This window comes from Halichoerus grypus, chromosome 13 (genome assembly GCF_964656455.1).
Source record: "Halichoerus grypus chromosome 13, mHalGry1.hap1.1, whole genome shotgun sequence".
NCBI classification, from domain to species: domain Eukaryota; kingdom Metazoa; phylum Chordata; class Mammalia; order Carnivora; family Phocidae; genus Halichoerus; species Halichoerus grypus.
The window spans coordinates 38,176,887-38,189,957 of record NC_135724.1 but is presented as its reverse complement, the minus strand read 5'-3'; the positions used below and the strand labels follow the sequence as shown (position 1 = coordinate 38,189,957).

The following is a 13,071-nucleotide window of genomic DNA, read 5'->3' as shown; positions in this document are numbered from 1 at the left end:
GGAGGGTTCCCCTTTCACCGCATCCCCGCCAACATCTGTCGTTTCCTGACTTGTTAATTTTAGCCATTCTGACTGGTGTGAGGTGGTATAGCACTGTGGTTTTGATTTGGATTTCCCTGATGCCAAGGGATGTGGAGCATTTTTTCATGTGTCTGTTGGCCATTTGTATGTCTTCTTTGGAGAAATGTCTGTTCAGGTCTTCTGTCCATTTCTTGACTGGATTCTTTGTTTTTTGGGTGTTGAGTTTGGTAAGTTCTTTATAGATCTTGGATTCTAGCCCTTTATCTGGTATATCATTTGCAAATATCTTCTCCCATTCCATAGGCTGCCTTTTAGTTTTGTTGACTTTTTCCTTTGCTGTGCTGAAGCTTTTGATTTTGGTAAAGTCCCAATAGTTCATTTTTGCTTTTGTTTCTCTTGCCTTTGGAGAGGTGTCTAGCAAGAAGTCTATGGCTGAGGTCAAAGAGGTTGCTGCCTGTGTTCTCCTCTAGGATTTTGATAGATTCCTGCCTCACATTTAGGTCTTTCATCCATTTTGAGTTTATCTTTGTGTGTGGTGTAAGAAAATGGTCCAGTTTCATACTTCTGCATGTGGCTGTCCAATTTTCCCAACACCATTTGTTGGAGAGACTGTCTTTTTTCCATTGGACATTCTTTCCTGCTTTGTCGAAGATGAGTTGACCATAGAGTTGAGGGTCCATTTCTGGGCTCTCTCTTCTGTTCCATTGATCTATGTGTCCGTTTTTGTGCCAGTACCATAGAAGACAGTATAGCATTTTGAATAGAGATTCCTCCCTTTAAAATCTGCAAATGGGATGACTCTTGAAAAAGGTGGCAGAGTGTAAAAACATAGAATAACATCATTAGAAAATGATTATTGTTGCTGATAAGGTTGTATAGAAGATTGAGGAAATCTCATATAAGTATAGTAATTGAAACTCAATAATTGAAAACTTTTAAGAATCAATATAAAAATTCTTTTTTTCATCTATTTCTAATATGCACACCCCACAAATGTGGTTTTCCTTATTGTATATGCTGAAATTCATAGCAGTAATTATGAGAAAAATTTTATTTTTCTCTTATTGCTGGGGAATTCCTTTTTCCCTTTGCTTTGGGCCTGAGAAATTGCTTGCCAGCATGTCTTGCTCTAGGGAATGTCCTCCCCAACCTCTGATTCAACATTTCCTCTATGGACTTGGGGGCTTGGTGAGGTCATCTGGTGGGAGAGAGAACAGTTCTCTTAGAATGTGCAAGAGATCCCATTTTAAAGAAGGCCATTATCTTAGCCAAGTGGTTGGATTGCTTACAAATTGTGTTTCCAGAGGAAGGAGAGAACTTCGTGTGTGTTTGGTTGTGTGTGTGTGTGTGTATACATACATATACATATATGCATCGATACACAGATATATGTATATGTATGTATAGATAGATATATAGATTCATAAACATATATGTTTCTATGCATTTTTAAATGAGAAGGCAATAAGCAGTTCCCATAGGAGTAGTTATCATTATGCCATCTTATAATCTTTAGTCTCAAAGCCCTTTGCAATTTACATACACAGAAATCTCATTGAATAAGTAACTGTTGCTATGTACTTCTTTTGCCCATTCCTCTGCTTGAAGAACTTCATTCTCATTAAGCATTACACCTGGCATCATCCAGAGCATGGGGGAGCTTCCATCTCCCAAACCCTTCCATGCTGAACTTTATACCCTGTGATTTTTGCCCTAGTGCTCAGCAGTGATCCCCCAAGGAGCAAGTAATTGAAAGAAAAGGCATCAGTTCAGTTCAGAAGAGGGACTTTTGTAATAAAAGCCCTATCATAACAGTGATAACACAAAAGGCTCCTACTTTTCCTTCTAACTGTTAATTTTGGGGGGGTAATATATTCTCTCTGAGATTTCCCTTTTGTTTACTTCATCTTATTCCATGCATATTTCTTAAAAATTAGGTGGAAGAAGGATGAACATGGTATAACATTTTTTTTTCTTTAACCTCCATGTAATTCCAAATAGTCTTGGTTACAACTTTAAAATTACAGTCTCTACTTTTTATTTATTTATTTTTATTTTTAAAAGATTTATTTATTTGGAGAGAGAGAGTGTGAGAGAGAGTGAGAGAGACTGAGTGCAGGGGGGGAAAGGCGAGGGAGAAGGAGAGAGAGAATCTCAAGCAGACTCCCCACTGAGCACGGAGCCCAAGTGGGGCTTGATCTCACAACCCTGAGATCATGACCTGAGCCGAAATCTAGAGTTGGATGCTTAACTGACTGAGCCACCCAGGGGCCGCTAAAATTATAGTCTCTACTTTTTAAAAGAAAAGTTGTTATATTTGCTTATATTTTGATGTATTTTTTTTTTTTTTTTTAGAAAGGAATGCCAAGTAGTTGTTTCCTAAAGTAGGCTTTGAACTTGAAGTTGTTTAGGCCTGTAGACTAAAGCATATTACATCATCCTTTACCAGTTTTCACTACTTTTAAAAATCATTGCTTAACTTCTCATCTTTTTTATTGTTGAAGTATAGTTGACATACAATGCTATATTTGTTTGAGGTCTATAACATAGTAATTTGACGATATTATACATTATTCAGTGCTCACCACAGTGTCATCACCATACAACGGCATTACAATATGCTATGCATTTCATCTCCATGACTTATTTTATAACTGGAAGTTTGTACCTCTTACTCCCCTTTGCCTATTTCACCCATCCCCCACCCACCTGTCCTCTGGCAACTGCCAGTTTATATTTAAGAGTGTGGGTGTTTTTTTGTTCTTGTTCATTTTGTTTTTTAGATTCCACATATAAGGGAAGTCATATGGTATTTGCTTTGTCTGACTTATTTCACTTATCATAATAGTCTCTAGTTTTACTTTTACTTATTTATTTTGAATGTTTGATTCTTGCGTTGTAGTGAAAATTATCCCATGTCCAGATCTGAGAGCATTTTTTGTTCATTTGTTCAACAGGGATTTAGTATCTAGCATGTGCAAATTCACTGTGCTTAGGTTATTTCATTTGACTGCTTCTGACTGATTTGCAGCTCTTAATGCATCATTTCCCAAATTATATTCTGGAGAATACTTGTTCTGTGAAATACTGATAATTGCTCTGTAAGAGGATTACAGGGTTAAAAAATTAGACAAATACTGCATGATAGATATATTCTTGGGTATTAAAAATAAATTATAGTATATTAGAAAATACAGTAAAGAAAGCTAATTTAACCATATTTAGTAAATACAAGCTGTATTTATCGGATGGCAGAATCAATTTCCTTATAGATGGAGTACCCATTAAAATTAAAATTACCTATTTAAATTCCTGTTTTTATAAAGTACAGTTTGGGAAATACTGTCTTAATGCAGTTTTGGAAATAGCACCCAAAAGTTAGTGGCCCAGTTGTCCTAGTATATTGTCAGTCCTGTCTCCCTTACTGGTCCTCTCTCTATCTCTCAGCAGCCCTTTTTCATTTTTATGCCTAACTTTATGTTTAAAGAATTACATTTTTCCCTTATGGATAAACCTTGAGCATATTTATGGAGTCTCCTGAGTCACCTGCATCCTGCTAAATGATAAGGTGAAAAATGAAAAATTACCCGTTAGGGAGGATGAATCCCTGACTTTAATTCTTACTGGGGTACTTAGTGCAAGAGCACGGGGTGCTTGATTGGAGTATAAGAGGGTCAGTGATGACAGTGTATAGTTCATCTGCTCATTACTCTTTTGCATTTGTCTCCTGGTTGGTCTCCCACTGCCTGACTTGTCTTTGCTGTAAAGACCCTATGGATTTTTTTTTTTTTAATTGGGCACCACAACTTATATAGTGTACTGTATATTCTGTTGACCTAAATAATTCCGCATGGCTTGATAGATATTAGCACACACATAATACAGATCACTACGTCCCTTGCATCTCTGAGGCCCCATGCTCTGATTTTCTTCCTACCTCTGTCAGAGAGCTTTTGCTCAGTCTTGCTAGTGGGATCTAAATTTTCTGCCTGTTCCTTCTAGATTAGTGTTTCTAAGGGCTCTGCTTTAAAACCGTCTTCTTTTTTGGTAAATTCTTCTTTCGTGTTCTTATCCATATCCATGTTTTTAACTATACTTTCTTTGCTGACAATTCCTCGTTTTCTTTGTTTGATCCCTCCCTTGCTGTTGAGCTTCTTGCCCTAAGTCTTGGTTATTGATTGGACATCTATTTGGATGCCTTTAAGATATCCTTATGTCAGCACATCCAAAACAAAACCCATCACTTCTTTGTCCAGAATACTGCTCCTCCTTGTACCTTTTACTGTCCTGATTTCTGCTACCAGCATCCACCAAATTATCCAAGCTTTATGCCTGAGCCTCATCATTTACACCTCGGTCATACTCACCACCCACTACCTGTGCACACAGCCCCATCAGTCTGGTTCCTACACCTCTCTTGAAGAGCTCCCTTCTCTTTACTTGCATTGCCTGAATAATCTTCAGACTTTTCATCATGTATACTTTGGCCTTCCCTTGATGATTCTTGACAGGAATCCCTGCCACTAGTCTTGCCTATGTCCCGGGCATCCCCTACGCTATATGCAGAATGATCTATCAGAGGCATCTGCTTAGAATTGTTATCGGCATCTCAACCTTAACTGGTTTAAAGCCAAACCTCCTCTTCCCATTGTCTTCTTCATGTTAGTAAATAGAAATTTCATACTTATAATTGCCAACACCAAAAAAAGTCTTTGGTGTCATCCTTGCCTGATCTCTTTCTCTCTCACACACACATCCAATCCATCATCGAGTTCTGTTGGTTCAGCCCTTAGAAGAAAATCACAACCCAAGCATTTCCCACCATTTCTTCTGCTGCCACCGTAGTCCGAGCTACTGTCATCTTTTTCCTGGATCATCACTGTAACTACATACTTGTGTCCTCATAAGTCTTTATCACCAAAAACTATGCTCTTCTGTACAGTAGCTGCGGGCCCCCGGCAGCTGCTGAGCAACAGAAACATGATTGATCTGAACTGAGGTGGTTAAAAATATATACCGGATATTGAAGAATTAATACACAAAAACGATGAAAATATCTTAATATTTCATATTGATTGTATATTGAAACAATAACATTTGGGATAGGTTGGATTAAATAAAGGGTGTTACTAGAATTTCACATGGTTTCTTTTTACTGTTTCAAAGTGACTGCTGAAAACTTGAAATCACATATGTGGCTGACATTTATATTACCGTTAGATGGCACAACGCTCGAGTCTTTTTTACACACAGCAGTCAGATCTATCCTTGTGAAATGTCAGAACTTCCCATTGCTCAGGCCAGAATCCCCCAAAGGCTTCCCAGCTCACTTGGGGGAGAAGCCAGGCTGTGTAGTGGGTCCATGGCCCAGCCTGTTTCTGCCCCCTCGGGTCCTGTGCCTCCCCTGTCCAGTGTGCCTCCGGGTCTTCAGGTCTCCTGGCGGCCCCTCCCCTCCAAGGGTCTGTCTCTGGAGTGGCATCTCTTCACTTTACACACTCTTCCCCAGATGGTTTCAAGGCTCCTTCCTTGTTTCTTTCAGGCGTCTACATGAACATCCCTTATCAATAGTGAGCAGTCGAGAGAGAGGCCCATCCTGACCGCCCCATCTAAACCAGCGGCCTGCTTACCTGCACACACTCAGTGTGGGGTGGCTTCACTTTGAAAGGCTCCCCATTGTCTGTAGAATGAAATCCACATTGCTTAGTATGTCTAGGTATCCCATTATTGTCGGGCTATTTTCAAACTCTCCGACACATCTCTCACTGTTCCACTTTGTAGCCCACATGTCATGCATTCTAAATCTCCTACAGGAAACCTAAAATAAGAAAAAAGTGATAAAGAATATATTAGAGGTTTAAAGGATTATTATTAAACATAGATATATTCGTGTACAGAATTAAAATTCATCGACCTTCAAAAACTGAATAGGGTGCAAGCAGAATTGTCGTTTCAACCCTTTGAATTCCACGGACATCCGTCCCACAAAATGGATGCATTATAACCAATACCAAAGACAAATGATAGACTCACAAATAAGGAGTTTAAACCTTTGTGAAAGGATCTCGACATGAAAGGATTTCCCTTTACTCATATTTATTTTCCTCTGTAACAACTAAAACGTTCAGGATTTTTTCCTCCTAATTAAAAAGGAAGCATAATTTATCAATAGCTTAGTTAGATACTTTATTATAAGAGAGTTAAGGGAATTTTTAGAATGAACATTTCTAGTACGGGTAATCTGAAAAACAAGAATTTATAGCTCAGCAATAAAAAAATAAATAAACCTTTCAGAAATGTTTATTGTTCCGGCTCATTAAAATGTTATGTCTTTTGGACAGTATTTCTTAAAGGCCATAAAATTAATAGTGTATTTTAAAAGTTTTATTGGCACGTATTTCCTAAGTCCAATTTAGCCCTAGTGTTTAATTGTGCTGTCTCATACAGGCTGGAAGTCTGGCAGTTAATATTATTTTTCTGTTTTAAAAGAAAGACATTTTCCTTCAGGGCTAGCTTCCATATTTTTGAATGTGTTTATTTCACACTGCCTTGCATTTTCATGTGCTGAAATCTTGAGACTCTGTCAGAGCTAATCTGGATCTGGTATTTCTTTGTGTCTTAAAATTATGCTGAAATTTCAATTAATAACTAATCACGCTCTTTGCCTGGGAGAATACACGAAATGAAAATCCTGTGTATCAGCTACCAGAGTTAAATTTTAAATCTTTCGTTATAGAAAGCAAGGGCAGCAGTAAACATTTATTGAGTACCCGCAGTACTCTAGGTGTTGTACGGACTGTGGAAGTTCCTCAAATACAGAAAAATTCTAACCTATTCATTGTGCTTTCTATAAATGCAGTTCATAGCAAACAAATTTCTTTACCTCTTCAGGAAACTTGTCTTCCACCCACTAGTCCTATTTAAAATCTACACAGTAAGAATACCTCTTCCCTGTTAGTCTTCCTAAGTGAAGTTGCTTTTTCCCAAGGCTCCCAAACCACGGGCAGACAGAGTCAACATTCGCAGAAAATTTCAGACTTCTTAGAGGCATATCTTTTAGATGGACTGTCTTCTCTTCATCCCATTATCTTTGCTAGACCTATTTCATAACCCTGCTTGAAGACTTCCACTCAAGCCCAGCTGCCTTTTTCATCCACCCCATTTCCCAGAATCATCGTGAGCATGTTCGGTTGTCTGCTAAAATACTCTCCCAATGCCTTTACATAAGTCCTTTACTCTAAAGGAGTCCTAAAGCCCTCCACCTAGTCCTGAATATCTCAAATTTGCCTCTCTTATCCTTTATGGAAGTATCCCATTACCTGCTTGCCATGTCTTTCTATCTGTGCATTCCTCTCCATTCCATCCTTTTCAAAGGTAATAAAGTTATCTTTTTAAACACACATCTTTTTGGACTTTTCCCAGGCTTCAACCTTTTTAACGGTAGTTTCCCATTACCTAGAAGAGTGCTTCTGACCTTTCCCCTATTGTGGCACAGATTGAAAAAGCAGTTAATATGCAGGGGCAAATCAGGGGGCAAACGTGGACCTGGAGGTGATTAGCCGGAGGCGCCATGCTGATTCCAGCCCTGCCTCAAGCCTCAGGATTACTTTATGGACATTCACTGGGCCATCTCCACAGAGAGGATAAAGCCCACACTCCTTTGATTCAGTCTTAGTTAAGATCCTCCTGTGCCCCTTCCCTCCAAAAGTGGAGCCTGGAACAAGAACTTGAGTACAGTTAGTTTGGAAGCAGAAGCCAGGGATTAGATGATGTGAAGACAGGAAGAGGAAAAACCCTCCAAATGACTGGGTCTCAGTTCTGAGGACCTTCAGGAAAAATGTGTAGAGTGAGTCCCACAGTTGTCTGCCAGGAGAACAGGGAAGCAAGACCTTTCACCACAGACCCTTGTCTCTTATGGATGGAGAGTTGCCCCCAGAGCCAGACTCTGCCCTTCCAGGCTGCGTCTGCAGCAGAGAAAGTCCTAGAGATTCGTAGGTGTGGGCAGGACAAGTGCACTGAACTGTTGCCCCAGCTGCTCTGTACTCATGCAGGCTAGCTACGGAATCTCCAGTGTCCAGTCTGCTCTACCTCTGCACCACTCAGCCCTTGTGCTTCATGTTAAGTGCACTCTGTCACTAACTCTTTAAGGAGTGGCCAGTCATGATATTTTGGAGAGGAAAACAAAAAACAAAAAACAAAAGACAAAAGAACAAGACTTACGGCCAGGGGGTTAGTGAACCAGCTGTTGACTCCGCTAGTCGCAAGCTGGTCTTAAAGCTGTGATTGAAGTTCATCATTTCCCTTCTCTGTCACCCATTTCTGAACACCCTCATACTCAGCAGGAATTCTGCTAGTTTGCCTGGTGGAGGTGGCCCAGACTGTCATCCCTGAGGAGTCTGAGCCTTTGGCTCCCTTGCCCTTTTTGGCTGTCATTGCTGGAATCCATGTTCACGGTTACCACCAGACACAGAAGCACCCAGAGAGGTCCCAGTGACTCTCCAGTGCTCCCTACATCCCTCTCTCTGCCTCTGCCCTATGGCAGCAATCCTCCTTCCTCATGACTGTTGGGGCTGATTATCCCACCTGTCCAGTAGCCCCTCTCTTTGCCTATGGACCCACCAGCGTGAGAGACACACAGTAACCAGGCAGAGCTTAGCTACAGTGGAGCCCTCACTGTGTCCAATAGTGCGATGATTGTCACCTGGGGTTGATTTTGCCCCAAAGGGACATTTGGTGATATTTGAAGACATTTACAGTTGTCACATTTGGCAGAGGAGTTGCTACGGGTATCTAGTGGGTAGAAGCCAGGGATGCTGTTCAACAACCTACAACGTACAGGACAGCTACCACAATAAAGAAGTATCTGGAACCTAAATGACAAGTGCCAAGGCTGAGAAACCCTGCCCTAGGAGAAATGATTCTCCCCCCGGGGACATGGACTTTTAATCTCACATGGTCTAGAGCTGTGGGGACAGAAAGTATACAGTCTGCCAGTGGTCTCCAGAGAGAGACAGTCCAAAGATTCACTCACTCCACCCCTTGGTTCCCACGCCCATATATTCTGTTGGGGACACAGGACCAAATGACATCCATTGGTTCAATGCATGGACTGCATTCCAGAGGATGGAGTCCTAGAATTGTCCAGTCAGAAGACAGGAGGGCTGGGGCACTTACCCACCCAGGTCTTGGGGCTGTGGTAGGATGGTAGGACACTGAGGTGGCGTGGTGATATAACTGTGTTACAGTGTTACGGTTACAGTTGCGTGGGTGGAAGAGATCTACAGGGATCAGAAGCATCTGCTATGTGTAGAACGTATTCAGTATAAGGGCAGGGGCTTTTTCTTTAGTGCCACTGTATACACGTGCCAGGTACATGGGTTCATATGAGTGGCTTAATAAGTGTCTGGAATAAAGATGAAATTGCTCTGGGTGAGTAAACAGTGATTCAGTGAATGAACAAAGTCTTGCCTGAAATTTTCCATGTGTATTGAATATTTTAGCGTCGTTATCCATATGAAGAAACTTAGAATGTCAAGTCTGTGGCTTCCCTTTGGATGTCATGATGGCAGCATTCAACACGCCTCGTGTTTATTCACAGCGTCTCTCTTCTGAACTGGATCTAGCATTATCCAGTGTAGAGTAGCTGGTATAATACTGACTTTTAGATTCAGTGTTCTCCTTTGCTCCTGAATGGTGGTTCAGCTGACACGTTCATGAAGGCATTGAGTGAAATTTTAAAAGAGGAGGAGTATTTTGGTGGTGAAGATGGAGTGTGGAAAAGGCCACAAACAAACAGAAACCTGGGGATGAGAAATCTGTGGGCATGTTTTCAGGTAGCAGTGACAATTAGAGATTAGGACACATGAAGCGTGTATATGGAAGTAAGAGGAAATCTTTGAAAATGTAATTGGAGCTACAGTTTGCTAGGCCTTTGCCCAGCAGGTTAAAGCACCTCAGACCTTCATACGCGGTGCAGTTACCAATGGTCTGTGATGTCCTGTCTCCGCAGTAAAGCTCCCGAGCTCTACAGGGCACTACGTGCTTTATCTCTAAAACCGTGCTGTCCAGATCCTATCTTGCAGGACCCGGCTGCGCCTCTGGCATCAAGTTCTTCCTAACCACTCATGTCCACCTAGATAACATCCCTCAGCTTTTATTTTTTGCACTTCTTAATTCCCATTCACCCAGTGCTTGACACTGTTTTATCTTCACTCCTTGGTCACATAAGCGGCCAGTAGAGGACGAGGCCACTTCTTTTATCTTCTATGTCAGCAAGCAGACTGCATGCACATAGGAGGTGCAGTAAATAATTGGAAAGTTAAAAGCATCCGGTTTGATGATGCTTATCCGAATCCCTTCTACATGTGAGTTTTTAAAAATTAGTATGTTTGAGGCAAAAGGTCAGTAGCTTACAGTTGCACATATTGTACGCCTTACTATTTACCTGTTTTTTGTGTGCATCCAAATTAGAAGATGAGGGGGTATGTATGACAGTGTGGGGTTATTTGTTTTAATGTTTTAGAACTTTTTCTTGTCTAAACCTGAGCCAGAGAATGAACCCAAGTGATCCAACTGGATTTCTTTAGCTTTCACAAATTTTAGAAAATTTAATTTATGAAAGTTAATCGAAAGGTGTCAACATGGTGATTTTTAACGTGGTACCATTTAAGGCATAGTAAAACAATAAAGATATCAAACTGTTGTGATGAAATCCCATGCATTTGTTTTCCTCACCACCAATAATGGAAATGCCTAATAAAGATTTCCTTTAAATTTTTGTCATTATAGTCATCACTGTAATGTGCACTTTTTCTGCTGGGAGATTCCCCTTCTGCTAGGTTCCTTTTCTTCCTTTCTCCTACCCTATATTTTCTCTCTCACGCACACACCCTGTTTTCACTTCTTTCCTGAGTACTTTTGCTTTGAACTATCCTTGATGGATCTTGTTTTTGTCGGCTTATTTCCTAGATGGGAAGTGATGGAATTTTACGCCTCAGTTCTTCAGCACTAAATAATGAATTCTTTGCATATGCAGCTCAAGGATGGAAACAGCGACTGGCAGAAGGTAAATTTCTCTTTTCCATTATTCTTTGGCATATCTGAGTACACATACTGTACTGAGCTTTGCACCTTTCTCTGATTTCTGAGTCTTTTTCTCCCCCTGAAGTATAAATTAGTAAACACTCCCATTCTTTTCCAAATGACTTCACTAATTCTTTGTTATACTTGGCAGTTTTGAGGTCCAATATTTTTGAAGGAAGCATGATATCTGGAACATAATAAAAATTTTTGATATAGCTAGATTTTCTTTGGAATGGTAATTTTAATCACTTGCTTGAAGCATTTTGTATTCTTTTAATGTCCTAGAGCCTAAAGAATCTTCTTTTAATACTTTCTTCCCCTAAAGCCACCATTTCACCTTATTCTTCCTTTAGTCACCAAGCTTCTTGAAAGACGAAAAATAACGAATGGTACTACATTTTTACTCCCTTACCCTCTCAAAGTGTTATGGTAGGTGTGACTCTATCCACAACTGAAATAACGCCTCCTGGAGAATATTAATGGCTTTCTAATGGCAAAGCCCAGTTTCCTCTTCTTAGTCCTTACATTTTATGTTCCTTCTGCAATATCTCATTTTTTTTTACCCCATCCAATTTGAATCCATGTACCTTAGATATTTACAATATATTTTAAATTGTTTCCCGCGGCCGCATTGCCAATAACCATTCCTCAGCTTCCATTCGGAGCTTCTATTTTTCCATCTGATGATACCTGGTGATGTCTCCACCATTCTCTCTGGTACTTTCTCTTGTAGCTGTGCACATTCACTAAGCAGCCTCTTTCACCACCTTGGTATGGCCCCTATGCCAAATCTTCCACATCTGGCTCTCACTCTTCTTTCCTAATCCTATGTTCTGTTCCAAATGCCTGCTGGATCTCCCGAGCTGATATCAAGCACCTGAAAACCATAATGTCACTATTAACCTCACTATCTTCCCTTCCCTTAACCTTACTCTCTGCTCTCCCTTCTGCCCCCTTTCTACTGATGTCACCACTGTCCACAGAGCTCCCTACTTTGAAATTTGATGATCTCTCTTGTCCTCTTCCTTCTCCTGATCTGGTCATGAACTGTCAATTGTGCTGTGAATCTGAATGCCCTGGAACATTCCCACAGCTGCTGGCCTGACTGTACTCTCTGTTTCTCATCTGTGCCATTCAGCAGCCTCCTGGCTGGAGTCCTCCCATGTCTACACCTGGTTTCTAAACCACTTGTTTGGCCATATTCCTCCCTGAGTGAATGCCATCAGGACCTCCCTCTGTCTCTTGTAGGAAAAATTTAGAACTCTCTTTAAACCATGTATTTGCTAATTGGCCTCAGCCTACCTTTCCCATTTCATTTCATTCTATTCCTACGTTCTCACAATTGGCCACTCAAAAGAACATAAATATACATATTCATATCTCTGTGCCTTGTGAGTTAATTACTTTATAAAACTTGGTCATCCGTCAAAAGCTAACTCAAGTACCATTTCCTGTATGTGGTCTTCCCTAATCGATTCAGGCAGAATTAAGTGCCTTTTCTTCTGTGCTTTCACTACCTTTATTCTTATAGCTCATACAGGGCTTTCAACATTATATTGTAGTCAATTGTGTGCCTTTTCTCCCACCAGACTGATTTCATTAAAGACTCTGAATATACGCCATTTAATTCACAGCCCCTAGCATACAGTATATTTGCTGAGGGTTTTAAAGTTCACCTACAACTAAATGACTATTTGAGCGATGTTCATAAAGAGAGAAGCTGTAGAAATATTGTCAGTACTCAGCCTTTTACTTTTCAACATCCATAAAAGTTTACTCAAATTAATTGCGTTTTCTTTATTAACTGGCAAAAGATATGACAACTTTTACTCAATATATAAGCATTTGCTTTCTAGGAGAGTTTACTCCAGAAATGCAGTTGCGGATAAGGCAAGAAATTGAGAAGGAAAAGAAAACAGAACCTTGGAAAGAAAAATTCTTTGAAAGGTTTTATGGAGAAAAGTAAGTACT

The 13,071-nt window shown here is 40.3% G+C and overlaps 1 protein-coding gene across 1 annotated transcript in view; it reads left to right on the top strand.

Moving 5' to 3' along the window:
• ASXL3 (ASXL transcriptional regulator 3) overlaps window positions 1-13,071 on the top strand; it is a 179,811-nt gene that overhangs the window by 152,255 nt on the left and 14,485 nt on the right. Inside the window, exons 9-10 of the mRNA XM_078060460.1 lie at window positions 10,987-11,083; window positions 12,957-13,062. Coding sequence (XP_077916586.1) covers window positions 10,987-11,083; window positions 12,957-13,062 — 203 coding nt within the window. The remainder of the gene's footprint in view (window positions 1-10,986; window positions 11,084-12,956; window positions 13,063-13,071) is intronic.